The 18270-nt window shown below is 40.1% G+C and overlaps 1 protein-coding gene across 6 annotated transcripts in view; it reads right to left on the minus strand.

The window, feature by feature from the left end:
• The window catches only part of NBEAL1 (neurobeachin like 1), a 78025-nt gene extending 61742 nt beyond the window's left edge, over nt 1-16283 (minus strand). For 2 of the 6 annotated variants that reach the window (XM_014265038.3, XM_014265039.3), the window contains exons 1-3: nt 16075-16232; nt 15360-15650; nt 401-492 (exon numbers count right to left, since the gene is read on the minus strand). In XM_014265038.3, the coding sequence (XP_014120513.2) occupies nt 401-492; nt 15360-15410 (143 nt within the window). In that variant the 5' untranslated portion in view covers nt 15411-15650; nt 16075-16232. Of the gene's footprint in view, nt 1-400; nt 493-15359; nt 15651-16074 lie in introns of all 6 variants that reach the window. The other 4 variants (XM_014265042.3, XM_014265037.3, XM_014265041.3 and 1 more) reach the window with 4 other exon arrangements.
• Between the last annotated feature and the right edge of the window lie 1987 nt (nt 16284-18270).

Genomic DNA, 18270 nt, shown 5'->3' on the forward strand with positions numbered 1-18270 from the left:
TAAGATATCCAAATCTTTCATTGAGAATTTCATTCATCCTTAATCTTAAAGCAAACCCTGAAATAAAATTACAAATTCTTTATCTATATCTTGCTTCTCTTCTGTCACTGCTGATGCAGATAGTAAACACTATTCAGAATTATAAGGAATAACAATCATTTCTATGAACAAGAACAAGAAGTACTAATGGCCAATTTCCTAATATAATGCAAATACCAGGTATTTGCCTAATTTCATCACTCCCAACCCAACTTGACCTTCACATGAATGGGAGTGCCACCTGACAACTCAAAAACTTACTTTTGTTTAAAGGCAGCACTGCCATTGAAGAGGACTGGGCTCTCAGCCAGGTCTGTTTCAGGTATCAGGGAAAGATAAACAAGTCTGTAATTCTACATACCTCGTTGGCAGCTTCTCAAAGTCCACATCCAGAAACTGTTCATAGCTAGACACAAAACTATCCAACCAGAGCTTCAGGTAATCTGGGTCTTTCTGTAAAAAGAATGAGAACATTAGACAATATTGCACTCAAGGTCATCTATCAACAGCTCTGTAATACTGCCTCAAATAAAAAGTTTCTATTTCATGTATTTCAACTGGGAGAAAGGAGGGAATACACATTTTTTTAGAACCAAAAGAAAAAACAAACACCACCACCTGTGTACTTTGAAATTTTCAGCCACATTGTGCTGATGGGACATTGCTGCTCTATTCATTATTTTATGTGTCTCCTCTTCCAGGCACCAGTGTCAACCAAAGCATTTTAGCTTTTCCCCTCATAAACAATCGTAACTTATTCTCCAGAGTCATCCATACCAGCTCTACAAACTTACTAGAATGTGTGCTAGTCTTGACACCATAGATGCTAGTACACAACTCTCCTTATGGCTCATAAAATTAAAGAACCCTAAGAGCAATCCTAATCAAAAAATAATTTCCTTTTTTGCTTCACTCATAGGTCAATATGGCAGATAATAGCAGATTAGAGACAGATGGTGTTCAGAAAACACAATTAGAAACTATGACTTGCATATTAGATAGCTATTAACAGATTAAAATTATATTTAAGCTTCCTATTTGTTCCTAGTAGAGCACAAAGACTGTGTTTGTGACAAGCAGTCCCTCAGGGCTAGACACTGCTCCAGGAACTAGGACAGATCCTAGACCACTGCACACACACAGGGAAATGCTGTCAAAATACGCATTTGAGGCAGTCTTACTTTCCAAGTCAAGCTGCTTAATTTTCAAAAACAAGCTGCCAGCCCATAGCTAACATATTCCTTTGTCAGGACTGTTCTTGTTCATTAACACACGTGCACATAGTCCATTCTACACCACAAAAATTTTCAAAACAGTTTTAAAAATTTTGCCTGAAGTATTTGAGATTACAAATGATTTCTGAATCCGTTCCATAATTTATAACATTTTCAGAAGTTGAAAACATTTTTCTTTATCCTTTTCCCTCTTCTGTATCTCCTCCCTTTTGTTTGTTGCCTTTATACTACAACAGATGTTCCCAAATAAGATAATGTTTCCCCGCAGAGTTAAGATTGAAGAGCAAACATTGAATATCTCTAATAAACACACTCTGCAGCAATGTCAATGTAAAAGAAAGTCGCCAAGCAAGACTAACAGAGTCCTGTCAGTGTAAAATAGCTACCTATGAAAGAGCCCTCCACGAGGGAAAGAAATCAAACAAAACAAAGTTTTAAAAAAACACACAAACAAAACAAACTAACAACCTCGGAATAAAATAAACACCTAAATCCAGAACCTCAAGTGGTGCAAAGCTCTTCCCAGAGCATCTTTCCACAGCATCTACAGGAGTCACAAAGCACGGGAATCCCCTTCTCATTCTAAACCTTTACCCTTCTCTGTGTCCCCAAAGCCATCCTCAATTCAAGCAAGAAGCGTCACAAACATCCAGACACAATTTACTTCACTGTCACTATTAATTACATATAAAATGTGTTCAGGTACTGTGACAACAGGTGCCAAATAAAACCCTCAGCTAGATACATATCTTATCTGATTATTCACTTCTGCTGACTGATGGCATTTTCTTATTCATTTTCCCTCATTGTCTTATTTTCCCTTCCTCTGTTTAGTTCCTAATCTCTCCCTCCTTCATAATCTTTCTTCTCCTCATCTCTGCTTTTATTCACTTTTCAATTATTTAAGTAATCACTTCCTTTCTTTTTCTGTTAAAAATTTGTCAAAACAGCACCATGTTCTGAAAGTGTAATGTAGCCTTGTTCTCATGTTTAATATGCACTGAACTACCAAATGGTTAACTAATCATAAACACATCTACCAATTGTCCTCAACGTGGAATTGCAAAACACAGAATGAAGGAAGCAGTTGAGATAAAGAATAATTTCAAGGTTTCCAAGCTACTGCTTTAAGCTACAGAGTTTGTTGAATTATCACAAGTAGGTGAGCATAGAATACACATTTCTCAGGTTCAGACATCAAAAATATTGAAAATCAACCCAAAAGTTAGACAAGAAATAAGACTTGCCTAAAAGAATTATTTAGAAGTAGTAGAAGACACTGTCTTCAGACAGCCTAGCTTCTCAAAAATGTCCACATGTTCAAAGCTTTAACTTTCTGGCATTTCACAGTAAGTCATTTTAGCTGCAAGCAAACTATTTCACAGGATGATAAAGACAAGAGAAACCAGGATACCATTTTAGCAATTACAACAGAGCTCAGGCTACAAGGACAAAGCAACTACAGGAAGTAATGAACAGAAACACTGCCATATCCATGCATCCATGCCTCTGATGAAAATGGCAAAAATGTGCAAAAACTGAACTTAACAGAGACTTTCTCCCTGTTGAACAAACTGCTTCTTCGTTGCATGAGAAGCTTCTCCTTGAAATCCAACAAGAAACACTAGATTCATGCTTCCAAATTAAAATTCTTTGTTGACACAACTCAGGCTCATTCCTAATTGCTAACAGTAAACTTGTGTACAAAACCTATTTTTCTTGGTTACCATGAAAGAAGATGTGCAAATAACAACACTATCTGACTTAAAATTGCTTTAACAAAAGTCAAGGATGAGAAAAGGGGAAGGGTAGGGCAAAAGACAAAGTTATATTAAATACCTGCTTGCTCCTTTTTAATGATACAGCCTAAATGAGTTTCAAGCTTCTTTATCTTTGAACTCCAGTGCCTTTGCAAAACTATCACTACAGACTGGGAATAAGAGAGCACTGGCAGACAAAATTTACAAGAAATAGCCCTTATACAGATGGCAAGAGTAAAGCACATGCTATGAAACAGCCAGAAGTGTCTGGTTACCTGTAGAGCACAGACTGCTCAATTTGCTTTGCCACTAGAACTCTACCTGCTCCTGGTAAAAACAAGAACTGCTGTGCTGTTTGATTATTCCTGCAGCACACAGTTCAACCCAACTCCCTTCATCTCAATCCCCTGCCAGTCAATTAATAATGGAATACTCCAAGTTATTAAAATAATCAGATTTTATATCAAAATACCAGGTAGCACTACTGGTATGTGCCAGTAGAAAACTGTTTATGCAACAGTTGACTCAGAGTCAAATCTAGAGATTTCCATCACTAACTCAAAACCACTTCCATTTTTTTTTAAAAAATCACAAAGGCAAAAAAGTAAACAAGATCACTTAGCAACATGAGAAACACCAAGAAATAGATCTGCATTATACACCAGCTAACAGAGGCATGCCTCCTTTCCAGAAATGAACAAAAATGAAGACTTGTGAAGCAGAAGTTCATTCCAGGAAAAACTGACAAAATATTTAGCAAATGGGCTACAATTAAAATATTTCATGTAAGTGATGTCAATAATGTTAGAAACAGAAGCTATAAACAGCTTTCTAACTTCAAATCTGGTGCAGATTTTCTTTTTTCTTTATTAGGTACCAGTCTCCTGTTGAAAGCTCCAAGAAAATTTAGATTTTACTGAAGAAGTTTTAGGAAAGGAAACTGAAAATGGTAAATGTTACCCTTGGCAAAGTATATACAAATGTCCTAAACCACAGCTAAATACACACAACCTTTCTGAAGACCTGCCTATGTTAATCAGATGCATCTTACATTCTTACAAATCAAAGGTATCACAGTTTAGGAGAAACAGTCTTTTTACAGTGGTTTAATATTCCAAGTTCATAATAAAACCAGGCAGTAATAACAGATATCAGCTGTTTTGTTTACACTGTGATTTTATGTACAATGCAATTATCCAACCCAGCATCTTTACCTTGAACTGAACTTTTTCTTGAGGTCAGCTGGTCCCACTTAATCTGGAGTTTAAATTTGATGGAATGAAAAATGAAAAAGAATGTATTTCTGTTAAGTCCTCCCCCCCACTCACCTTTTCAACAATCCTCTATTGTTCCACAACAGAAGTGGTAAACCATATTAAGAGCAGAACACAAATTATCTTAATTTAGCATTAATACATTTGTGCTCTCCAGTGCCACATCAACTTTCCAAGCCAGTACATGTTGCAATATGACAAATATCTGTGTTACTAGGTGTCAGGAGAGAGCATCCCATGGGATCCACCATGCTACTGAGGGCAACAAATCACTGAACTGCAACCTCAGCTCCACCTGATCCACTGTAAATATCTGTGAGCTACTACATCACATCTGTGGTCCCCCTAAGGAAGCAGCAAAACCTATGGAATGTATCTCCCCTCTTTGCAAGTTACCCTTTAGTTACCATTCTGCAGACAGGCAGCTGGAGGCTGGATGTCAGAAACAGCCCCAAGTGTTTTCTGTGGGCTGCCTGAGATGCACTGGGAGAGCACAGTTTATATAAAGCACTGCATGCTTTGGCAATACCCCAGAAGGCTAAACTGTGACAAACCAGTGTGAGGACTGGTATTCTTTCCCAGCCCCACCACACACACTCTGCACACATATCCTCTTGGATCAGCAAGAAATCAAGAAGGACATTTTTGATTGGTGCAGAAGCAGTAAAAGCAGGAAGAAGCTTCTAAGAGGTAATAAAATGCCTTTCACCAGTTACAACTTTTCAATTACAAGATAAGAAATGCTGTTTTCTGAAACCTTAAAGCCTTCTAAGTTACAAGCCTAAGCTTTTCATTTATTTACCTGAAACCTGCCTAGCTTTTCTGCAGGTCAGATTTATGTAATTTATTTGAATAATAATTCACATATAGAAACTGTATGCTTTAAAACTTCTGGAAGATAATTTCCCCATGGCTTGAACTTCAAGAAGGTAAAATAAAACTCATGTCAGCCATTTCTCTTCATTGTAATAAATGGAAACAAGGCTATCTTAAAGGTGTCATTGTAACAGAAGTCTATGAAAAAACCACTGAAAAATAAAATAAAGAGCCCAGGAATATAAAAGTTCTTTTGTTAATAGCCACAAGTTTGCAGAGGCTAAGCTTAGGCTTCTGAGCTCAGCCCATTGCAATGAAGGCCTTTGAAAGTGCTACAGCAGTCACTCACCTGCACTAATGAAAAATAAGTCCTTTGTGCCTATTAAATCAAATGTAGCTCAGAGCAGCTGAAAGTGAAAATACTTCCTTGTTCCTTCCCTTCCCTAAATACCTCTGGTTTTCATTAAAAAAACAAACAAATAACCCAACCCAGCACAATAACACACCACCCTTCAGGCCTCCATTTTCCCAAGATCCTCTCAGCACAATAAGAGCTGCTACAGCTCTTTACACTTTAAAAAAAAAAAAAAAAACCAAAAAACCAAACACTGCCAGGCCTGAGCAGAGGAGTGTTTCTAACAGGTACTGAAAATAACCTCAAAAACCACTCCAAACCATAACACACTAAACCCATTTCCCATGAAACAGCCAGAGGAGAGTTAGGTTGGGTTTTGTTTTTTTTTTTTCTTTTCCAAATTAGTTAATACAATGCTAGAAAGAAAAAAACATTTGCTAAATAAACCCATTGTACTGGTCCCCAGTGTGCATGCATACTGTGACTGTGACTAAATTCTGCCAAGCAATTATCAAGATTCCCATGGAGTGTTCACACTTGCAGTTTGGATGTATGAGCTTACACAAGCTCCCAGTTCACCACCTCCAGCACTGAACCATGCCCATAGCCCAGTGGGGATCTCCTCTGGTGCCCTTCAGACAGGCAGCACCTTCTCTAAGGCAATAAAGTGAAAAGAAATCACAGCCAAAATCTACACTAGCTTGGGACAGGCTTTTGTCTTAGATACACTGAATTGTCTGGAAATTACAAGAGCGTTTTCTAGTCTCTATGAAAACTGATTAAATGAATGACAAAAATATTCTAACACAGTCTTATTCTTCAATCTATGCAAGAAGGTCACAGGAAATGTTTGAACCAGTATAACATTTTTTATATCCATTAAGAAGCCAGGCAGTAGTAGTCTTACAGCTAGCTCTCAGTTAAATGAGAGCATTTTACACAAAACTGGCACTGAAGTCCTCCCAGCTGAAAGCCTTCAGCCCTGTGCCTGTACAAGTACATTTACCCAAGGCTTCAAACCAACACTGTTTATGTATTTACATAAAGGGTTTATTTAGATTTAGTAGTGACTTCCATTTCTACTAAGGCTTCAGGCAAAGAACTGGAAGGGCAAAGCTCAGTAGAATTTTACAGATATGTTCAGGAAGTATTAGTTGCTAAAACAAAAGCTGGATCCACCCGAGGCTCTTGGCAGGGTCACATTCCATGCTCTAAAGGCAAAAATTCCCTGCAGGGCAGTTCAGAGTGCAGCTATCAGACAAGCCCGACTTGTTGGACAAGGCAGTTGTTTGAAGTTGTTAAATTTAACATGCAGCCACCAAACAGCCAGCCGGGTCTGACTCCCGTGCTAGCTCGCAGTCAACCTTCAAAGTGGATGTCAGCTTAGAAGCACAACCAGAAAATCTCACTGGCACTGGCATTATCATAAATAATCCCCATCCCCAAGCATTTGAGTCAAAATAAGAACAATCCTTTGGTGTCAAGGTTGAATTAGACTTACAAAATGTAGCATTAGGAAACTAAACACGAAACACTGCCTTTAGATCACTGCTGAGTTTATTCATCTTTAAATTAATTGAAGCAGTCTGCATAATGCAGAATTGCAGAACACTTCTCAACACTGTTTGAAATAAACTATTCATTTGGGAATTAGAAGATTTGTGTTAAGGGAGCTCTTTCTCTTCATGTTTTCAGACACAAAAGGCTACATTTCCAGCATGAGAACTCCGAGCAGCCTTTACTCTGCAGTATGACACAGTGCCTATGCTTTTTGTCAACCTTTCATATAAAATGTCAAAATTAAACATGAAAAGCTTTGTTATAGCAGCAACACCACAGTTAGAATTAGTAAAAAACTTCATGATAAACCATTGGAAATTGGCATAAGTGCCTTGATAAATTCAATCAATCAATTCTAATTAACTGGGGTATCACCTTTGGGCTCAACTTTCCATTATAATCAAAATAGTTATTTTTGAATCAGTGGATCCAAAAGAAGAAAAGCTCCTGGCAAGTAACTACAAATTTCCATTTTCAACATCCACACAAGCATTCTGTTCCATTTCCAGAATTAAAAGCAACAGGGATGGAGTGGTGATGCTTTGTTTTATAAATAAAAGTTGCAGTGAATCATGATAGAAACCACTATTTTGGGACAAGTTAAAAATTGTCTTTAGCATAGGGATTTATACCAAAATAAGCCTATAGCTGTCAATCACGATAGCATTTAGCTCTAGTTTAGTATTTTTCTTGTCTTCTCAACTTTAGGTCAAGTTTAGTATTTTTCTTCTCTTCTCAAAACAAAAAATATTTTTACTCTTCTAGTATTGCCTTAAAGACAATCCAAGCAATTTATTCATTTTCCTTTTTACTTCAGATCTCCAACAAAACTGGAAAAACAAAATGAAAGAATTTTCTTACTAAAATAGAAGTAAAGCCTCTACTTTTCTTCCTCTTGCCTTTTTTATTGTTGCTGTTGTTTTTCAATGATGATACAGTTACAACCTTGTAGCTTGAAACTGGCACGTGTCTGATGCCATCCATGGGATGAATCTAATTAATGTGAATTCAGATTTTAATGTCTTCACATTTGACAGAAAGTACCACCAGGCAAGCCCCATGTGCAAGTTGGTATACCCTATTTCAGCCTTCTGGAGTCCACCACACAGAATACTTACCAGGAACTTACCATACTGTAACAAATTTCATTCTATTAACATTCAATTTTCCCACCAAATTTGGCATTGTGAACCAGCTGGAAACTTTATTTTAAGGGGAACAAGAAGCATCCTAAATAATTCAAAGGTAACTGAAACAACATGATGCCAAAAGTCTACAGTGTCAAGATTAGCCTAAATTTAATGAAAATTCAAACTCTACCTTATACAAGACTTGAACTCTTAACTGCTTATAAACTCCAAATTTTGCCATTATTTGACATGAGAAAAAGGCTGAATTTCAGCACCAACACACACAAAGTCAGCTTTTGCCCCACTGAGTTTCTAACTTTCAATGCAGTGCAAGAGACAATACAAGTTTCTCACAGACAGAAAGGAAGCAGGATGGTGCTACAACAGTAAAACATCAGCCTATTTCACCATATCAACAGCTAAATATTGTCTAGCTCTGTCTTCCAGCAGATAAGGCTGAGAACTGCAATACAGCTTAGCAAAAAAAGGCTTTGTTTCAAAGACAAAAGTATTTGTTTCAAAGTGTCAAGTGATTATACCAAATTAAACTAAAACCAATTTCTGTATCATTAGCTATGTATTTAACTATTTGGTTTTGCCTCTTCAGTCTCACCTGGCCTCACTTAAAATACTGAAGCTGAACTATGCACTGAAGGTATAATTCATGTATAGACTGAAGGGGTATCATTTAAAATCCCCAAATTCACTTTTCAAAAGAACACTTAAAAAAAAAAAAAAACTCAAAAACTACAGCATAGCAGAATATGGGTTACTTGCCCAAATTTTGTTTGGCATCCACTGCACTTCTGCTAGTTCAGTTTTTACATGACCAGCACAATTAACTAGAGCCAGATATCTGTAAATAACACACTTCTTTTCTATACCCTGCTTTACCCACTCACTATGTATTTAATATCACTTATTCCCATTGCTCACTAAAGGCAAATGTAATCCTCAACCATAAATTGGATTATGCTTTAAATATCAAAGAATGCATCAACACACACAAACATCTTACCAGCACAGAGAACTCACAGCTAATGTTTAGATTTGCACATACTTGGAGAAGACTGAGATACCAAACTCAAGACAGGGTTTATGAGGACAATAATCAAATACAGTTTCCATTTCTTGGTGCTCCCTCTCATCTCTCCCATTGTCCTCCACTGCACCTCCCATTTAGTAGAAGCTAAACTGAAAAAGTTGGGCTTGAGTGGGTTTTTTTAAGAAAAAGGGGCTTATTGGTACTGGTGAGATGTGCATGTTTTGATGTTTGCTCCCATACTCACATATAATTCTTTCAGCAAGAAAAGCTCAGTAATTGGAGAAGCTCTTCTCTCTCCTACAGCAGCTGTTTAACCTTTCTGAAGCCTGTAAATATTTCAACAGTGTCTACTGACAACATTTGGATTCAGGCCTCAAGCTCCAAAGCTGTTCAATGGGCAGCCAGCAAGCCTTCCTCTCATTTCAGAATCAGCACAAACATACTGCATATTTGAGTTGATTTGGCAATATTCTCTCACCAGGACACACGTCATCTCCAAGGCTGCCCAGCTGGCCAAGTTAAAAGAGCTGTAACTCAGCCACACACAACAATGCAGGGATTGTTAATTTCTCTCTATATTAGAGCATCACATTTAGAAGCAGAAGCCTGTGCTCGTAGCTTTGTGATATATCATTCCATTCAAGAGACACTCGACTCTTTCACATCATTAAAAGCTTGATCTGAATTATTATTTGTTGGCTGTTCAGAACTGGATGTTTCTTACTGGTTCTGTAAAGTGCTGATCCACAAACCCATAGACATATGGAAATTCTAACCTCATGTTGGACTCCACTAAAACCCTGAATCTTACATCAAATACACCAACAAATCTGAGACTCTACTTTGTCCAGAAGTAGCAGCTCCATATATGCACAGCTGCTTGCATGAAAGAATGAGCAACAATCATTTCTTCATAGCTTGTAAAATGTTACAGTTTTCTTACATCTTTGCCTGTTTAGATTTGTCTGCTGCCTCACTGCAACCTGAAATCTGCATTCTCTGTGTCAGTCTCTGTTCCATGTCTGAACAACTACCAGCACAAGGTCACCCTGGCCCATAATTAAGGAAGGAAACAGCCACTCCAGAGACTGATGGCTCATACACTGATGTCAGCTATTTATATGAGAAGTTCTATATTTGTAAATATCAGAATTATGTTAGTTCTTGGACTAGGAGACAGCTCTTTAAATAGCAGTTAATTCAGAATTAGACCAACTGTTAATTCAGAAGACCAACTGTTAGCTCTATCCATTCTTAGTTCAGCCTCTTGAATAGAGACAGAACAAAGATATTTTTGTCACCACATGGCCACAAGTGACATGTTCTTCTACAAGTTACAGTTCCCAGGAATGAAAAAATTTACTTAAAACAATCTACAGAAAAGATATCTTACACAGCAACTCCTTCGAAGACTTCACTTTTTCAGCAGAGGCATGAATTTACATGACAGGGAATTACTAAAAACTACTTTTACTGAGCACTTGGTTTGCTCAAATTCATCTAAGTGTAAGCTGAATAATTCTTTATCAAATTCTAACAAAGGCAACATATAGCAATGTGATCTGCATCACTGACAAGCCAGCAACTGCACAAGAAGGAAGGCAAGGGCAAGCCAAGCCAGGATGAGATCACATTTGGGATGCCATGGCCAGTGTTTCACATGGGGCTTACAATTCAATGTCCATCATTATTATGTTCTTGTTGAATTACATGCTTCTCACCACAGCAAAGCACAATTTGGCTAAAGGCACATTTATTTGAGAAACAATGTTACAATATCAAATGAGAAGATATTTATAATACAAAGATATCCTTCACTGTGCCAGAGAGAAAACTACAATTGTACTGTATTATTTCAATACAATCAGATTTTGTAAAAACAAATGAGAGGTGCAGCACAAGGTAAGGAAGCACATTTGAGATAACAGCTTATGCACAGGCCTGCTGCTCTTAGCACAGCAAGGGATGGGACTGCCTCAGCTCTCTGCTTTAGTAGAGACCAGATCATTATGATCAGCTAACACACACAGCCCTGACTGTATCAATGACACCAAGGCTGAACATTCCCTCTTGAAATGAGAAGCACAAGCTCCAAACTGAGTGAAGAACATTCACAGCTTTCCCTTGAAATCATTGTGTCATCTCACAGGAAAAGGCAGTGCTTAAATGAAATCAGGGCTATATTCAAGACAAGAGTGTAAGAAAAAGCTCAGAACCATTGTAGTACCATGAAAGCTGATGTGAATGTTGCAGTTAAGTGCTTGCATTAATGCCTTTGAAATCCCTTTTGAAGGCAGCTAGGATCTCTTATTTTCACAGATTAGAAAAAAATCTCCATATAAAAGGCAATCTGAACACCTGAATAAAATCCAAAATACCAGAAATCCTGACATGCTTTATGTCTAAGAGTCTGAAATACCTACCAGAACAACTGGAGGTGAACTACATATACTTAAAATCTTACAGATAGGACAAAGGTTGAATCTCTTTAATTTGAATCTGCAGCAAAAGCTACTTCAGAGGATAATGAAAGAGAAATAAATTTTCTATACTGGTATAAAATTGATATCTAATAAAAGGTTAGTCAACCAATATCACAATAGTAATAGCAATATTACCACAGTAATATTGCAGCCATGACAGTCTAATGTTACAAGACAAAACTGGTAGATTATCTGTGTCACAAACCCAAAGAAGTCAGACACACATGGAAGCATGTCCTTCTACCTCACGGAGCTCTACTCCTGCTGTACACTTCCATTAGTAAAGCATTTCCAGCTACCGTCTCTATGTGCACTTATATAAGGAGTGTTCCACGCTCCTCTGTAGGTTATTGAAGGCTTTTAACTATCAGTCAACTAGAAAAAAAAATGTTGCTATCTATTTTACACAATTCAATTATCTTACAATGCTCATTCAAACATTTGGATGAGAAGACAGCAGTTCACATTCATATCAATATTTGAGCAAAGGTGTTGTACATTAACAGTTCACTGAACAGAAAAACATCCCCCAACCACTAAAATCATTTCAAACTGAAAATCATCAGGAAGTTACATCCTTAACAAGGCACTCTATACAGGAACGTTAACAAATTGAAAAAAAAGAAAAAAACCAAAACCAACAAAATACTCAAGACAAAAACAGATTTAGGCTGTGAATAATACAACATGGTAACAACCCCAGTGACTCAAATCTAAATTTTACTAAATCTAAAGAAGTTTTAAACTGCTTCCATGCAACATCAGAAGTATTGTAAATCAAATGTGGCTACTGCTTTAATCTGTAACAGCCGACTGCAATCTGTAGCTTTTAGGGAAACAGAAGGAGAAAAAAAATCCAAAACCAAATCCCACCCTTAGATTAGAAACTGCGAAATGAAAACAACTGAATACCAACTAAAACCAAACTCTTGCAGACACCCAAATATTATCTTTTAAAAAAACTAAAATATTTTTAAAAACCACAAACAAGCAAAAAAATCCCACCACAACAACAAAAAAACCCCCAGAAAAATTAAACCACCTCATACATGGTGTCTTCCAAAGACTGCTCCTGCAAAGGCCCTGCTTAATGCTGCTATCTGCCCGTATCTCCAATGCCTCAACTGCTCAAGAGGCAATGAAAATTGAGAAATGCCTTCCTAGTGTTACTTTGCACAAAACTAAGCGTTGCAACTGACACCTGATGCTGCCAGAGATGTCAAGGGATCACAAAGAACAAAAGCCACGACCCAGGATAGATGGTAAGATGGTAACACAGCATTATGTAGCACTTGAAAGCTGTGAAAAGCCTTGCTGCTTTAGCAGAGGGGGCTGTATTTAAAAGATTATCACGAAGGACCCGATTATCAGAAGACAAGACCATTAGCAACAGTTGGAAGCATCACAAAGGAGTAGCTTGGATTTCACTGTTTCTGTAGCTAACAAGGCTGCAAAAGCTAAAGCCATGTATTTGAGATTTGTGGCCCTTACTCAACTGTCACTCTCCAGCCATTTTCTAGTTTGAAGAATTTGCCTAGCTTTATTTCCCAGGGTGTCATCCAGGGACAGTCACTGCAGTGCAACACACTGCACTGCACTGGGCAGGTATAAACACTTCACTGCCAGCTCTAAACAACTTCTCTCTAAACCACTATATCCTATCACTGGCAATTATTGCTACACCTTCCCATTCTGCTAGATGCTCTGAGAAGAACAAAGCACAATATACAGATGTTTCCAAGTGGACTGAATAAATTAATTTACTTTAGGGCCTCCCACATTTTACATCCCAAAATGGAGACATAACTTCTTCATCTGCTTTTAACTTCACCAAGCTTAATACTGTCATTCTGGATGCATGCCTGAAGCAGAATAAGATATCATTTTAACCTGAACCAGTTGAGAGATATGGAAGAAAACTGTTTTGTGCTTAACACTTCTTGAAAAAGTGAAGACTCCCTTTTTTTGGATCACTCCAATTGCCCTCATATGTTGAAGACACTCCATTTTATTTTTAAAATACATGTTTTGTTACTTAGGAACAAGCCCTTATCAACAAACAAATTCATTTAATCATGCCCTTAATATATGGGTCTGAAAGAAAAAAAGGCCAAAAAAAATCACTGATAGCTAATGAGGAGACTGAACATATGAAAAGATTATTTATTTCAAACAGTTCATCCTCTACCACCTGAGAGCTGAGTGGGCATATCATTCCCATAAAGCAACTGAACATGCCCTAAGTGATCTAAACTACACATTTTAAATAGCACTCCTTCATGCAAACTTCCTGCTATGAACAACATGGAGACAGCATACAATCTGAATGAAAGGTTCCAGAAAAGGGGGAGTAGGTCCAAGACAGACAGAAGAATATTTTAAACAACAAGGGAGGAAAGAGCCAAAGAACAGCCAATCAAAGAAATTCAGAACTTGGCTCATTTCTGCTGCCTTAGCGTCTCCCAAAGCTGAGTCAAGTCTGGATTCTCTGAATGTATTCCAACTGCATTTGTTCCTCTCACATCGATGAACTCACTGGCAAAACATCCATCTTCTCCTGTGCTACTCCACTTCCTACTGCCATTATCATTACTACACTGGTTTAAAAGGCAAAGGTCCAAGCCAGCAGCTCACCCACACGGGGAGCAGTAAGAACTGGTACCACGCCGTTATGCTTGCACTAGGTTTAACAACGTGCAGAGGATTAAGGCGGTACAAAAATTAGGAAACAGTACAATTAAGACAAGTACTCTGTGCACTTGTGTTAAATGGTCTGTACTTAACATCTCACATTCTCTAGAAATGAGGTGGGAGGAACAAGCGAAGGACTGTTCTACCCTTGTGTCCTACTGGATTGGAGACTTAAAGAAACCGAAATACAAACGAAGCATGAGACTGCAAAAACGCAAAGCAACCCAGAGAATAAGGCCATCAAAAGCTACCCTTGCCACTGAGCTCCTGTATGACAGTAGATCAGTCCTTTCCTCCTCCTTTACAGCTGTTTTCTGTATGCTACTTATTTTACAGCCACCTATTCCGATGATCTGCAATCCAATTTTTCTACAGACTCGGCACACCCGGCAGCAATCAGGATATGTGCTTTAAACACATAAATTGATTTACACTATAAAACGCAAATGAAAGCAGGACAGCATTTTTGTATTATTTCTGCCAGGTGAAGGAAATTCATTACTAATGGAGTATGTAGATATTATGGCAATAGCCAGCAAAGGCAGACTCTGGAGCAACTTAACAAATCTGTTCTTTGGGAAGGCTTTTGCTAAAAAAGGTTGAATAAAATTGAAGCTGTTCAGAAATCAGTAAGTAAAAAGCTGAACACTAGGCAGTACTTAAACTGTGCTGTATTAATTTAATTAATAGCTACAAAATTAACAATTATGTAAACGTGTGCATTCACATAGTTAAAATATATAGCTACAATAACTGCTTAAACTGACCCTGGAACACTGCAATTCTCAAAAACAAAAAGACCAACTTGAACAGCAAACCATGGGATAAAGCTGTAAACAGTCTAAGAAGTGCAATTACATCCATTCAGAGGCTAATTATGTCAATGCAATTTCCAAGAAAAAAGATGCTACAGTTTAAATACCTGACTACCAAACAAGAGAGGATAAAAGCAAACAAACACAAATATTTACCTTATTGCAGTAAAGCATCCAAAGCTCATACAGTCTCTCTCGGGATGCCATTCCTCCCCTTCCTCTTCCCGTCGATCCCAGCTACTTTTCCCTTCAAGATCCTACCATGCTCAGTTCTCAGGTGCTTTTTCCACAGTTTTGCTTTATTATTAGTTATATCATAACCTGAGAAGAAGCCAAGTAAGAGTCTCAGTCTCTCCTTTGCGAGTAAACAACGAGGCGCAACACAAGCAACTGCAGACAAGTGTCAAGCATGTCCGTTCTTCGCCAGCGCCGCTTCGGTTTTAATCTCTGAAAGTGAAAACACACCCTTCAGGCCTTTGGTGGAGGGAGGAAAACAAATCCGCACTTAAAGCCCACAGACAACCTGGGCACTGGGGCGGCGGCAGTCGCACCGCTTTGCTCTCTGTCACTATTGCCGCTGACGGAGAGCTCTGCCGTTCAGCGTTCGTGGCGCTTACTCGCTTTGGCAGGGGGAAGCCGCAGGGCTGCCGAGCGGCGCCGCCGGAGCCCCGGGTACGGCCGCTCCCGGCCCGGCAGTGACAGCCACAGCCACCGCCACCGCCCTTCTGCCCCGGGCTCCGCGGCCGCTCCGGACCCCGGCGGGCCCCACAGGCCAGCGGCTGCCAGGCAAAGCCGCGGGGCGCGGGAGGAGCCCCGCGCTGCGCCGCCGCCCGCTCCCGGCCGGGACCGGCCGCCCCGCGCCGCCACCTACCGCGCCCCGGCCTCCCTCAGCTCCCGCCGCGCTGCCGCGGCCTCTCCCGCAGCCTACCCGGGCCGCGGCGAGTGGCGGCCGGGCAGGAGGGGCCGAGCGTCGCCACATCGCCCGCCCCGCCCGCGCTCCCGCACACGCCCCGGGCCGCCGCTGAGGGGCGGGGAAGCCGCGGGCGCCATCTTGGCAGCGGGCAGGGGCAGTGCCCGCCCGTGGCAGCCGGGGCAAGGGCAGCGCCGGTGGAGAAGGCATCCGCAGCCTGGGGCGTCTCACCCACAGAGCCGGCTGTTCCTGCCCGGCCTGCGGCCCTCGGCCGCACTGAGAGCGTGCCCGTAAAGAATCAGCATACCCATCCTGAGCATCTCAGGAAACCTCCTCACTGCTTTGCTTTATAAGTTAATAAAGGTTACGAAGCACATACACGCGTTTTACATACGCTCCAGAGAGGCCTACCAGCATAGCCTGCGGAGCATGGATATATCCACACATCCAACCTGCTGCCCCTGTATGCAGCCCCCTACCTTGTATGCAGAGCTTGTGTAGGACTAAGGAACCAAAGTTAGATTTCCAAAGGAGAAATGCAAAGACATCCCTCAGCTTGCGAGTGGCGCTGCCCAAGCACACCGGTCTGTGCTGACACACAGCCGAGGCACCGCACTCCAGTGAAGGACCTTCCTCCTGCTCCTTCAATTACTGGATCTGCTTGGCATGACTCCCCAGGGAATGGGCTTCCCTCTGTGTCCTCCTGCTCCCTTGGACAGTGAGGCTGGAAGTTAATGTTGTGTCAGACTCCAAAGCAGGGAGGAGACAGTTTAAGGAGACATGGGGCATCTCCCTAGCTTGCTGGGAGAATCACAGAGCTGCAGCTTTTGGCCACAGCCCTGGTCCTTCTGCCACTGGATCATCTCTTCACTTGGGTTCCTGCAGCTTCATGCAATAAAGCATTGCCATTCATTACACAGTTGATCCACTTTCAGGGGATTTTCACATCTTTGCAATGATCTAATACAAGGTTTGGAAATCCTTTGCAAAGGAATTGACTCTGCAATATCATTGTAGTGTCTGCTACATTAATTTTTTCTAGGGATGGATAAGTATCACCAAGAGCCCAAAGACAGATTGAGATACATTCCTGCAACAAGCTTTTGCATATTTGTCTTGTTTTTAGCTTATCAGTGAAGTTTCCCTGGAGAAATTCAAGAGCTAATCTGTGCTCAATGTTGTTTCATGTGGATCACCACTGTGGGAGTGGTAGAAGTATCTTTTACTGCAATATCTAAACATAGTATCTAGCACGGATGGAGGGACACTGACAAAAATGAGCCTGTAAAATTATTTTTAGTTGTGTGATACATGTGCTCTGATACTTGACGCTAGCCACAATATTCTGCTGCCTTTAGGATGTAAGATAATTTTTTCCATCAAGAAAAAAATAGGAGCTTAGAGTCTAACTCTGCCCCCAGGGCAGGATCTGCTGAGCTTAAACCACCCTGGACTGCCTTTGGTGAAACGTGTCTAGGAAAAAAGAGAGCCTGCCTCCTCCCTGAGAGACTTAGCTCAGGGCTTGAGTTACTGCTGGGAGCTCCTCCCTAACAGCCAACCTGCACCACCTTTCTAGCAATGCAAACCACTGTTATTAGACCCTTCTGCAGTAATTTGATAAAAGGAAGCTCTTTCTAGCAAGTCTTTTGAGTTACAAACTCTTGTCACATTTTTTTTGCAACCTTTTCTAGACTAAACAACAGCTTATTTCAAATTTCTCCTACAACTTGCTCCCTTTGAAGAAGTCAGGCCCTAGCAAAGCCATGTAAAAATTCTAATCCTGCCTTCAGATATTGCTCTGATTTTTTGCATTACTGACTCCTGTAAGAGCAGCTGCTCCTACACACCAGTCCTGCAAGAGCCTTCAATGAAGCAATAAAAAGCCTTCCTCTGACAGAAATGGGAGACTCCTCCCTGGCTAAGTGCTGCCACCCCCGTAATTCGGATGCTCCCAGACTATAAAGCAGCCATTTTCCACTCTGCTGGAGTTGTAGCAATGTAGTTATTTTAGCGGGCCTAGGCAATCAGTGCTGCGTGTGTAGGCAGTTCTTGCCTTATATAGGTGCTCTAGATGGAAACTAAAGCATTTGTGATTTGCAACAGAACAGTCTGTTCCTGTGTCATTCTGGGTGAGTGGTCTCCTGGTCTGACCTTCTA

The sequence above is a fragment of the Zonotrichia albicollis genome, chromosome 10, assembly GCF_047830755.1.
Source record: "Zonotrichia albicollis isolate bZonAlb1 chromosome 10, bZonAlb1.hap1, whole genome shotgun sequence".
Classification (NCBI taxonomy): Eukaryota; Metazoa; Chordata; class Aves; order Passeriformes; family Passerellidae; genus Zonotrichia; species Zonotrichia albicollis.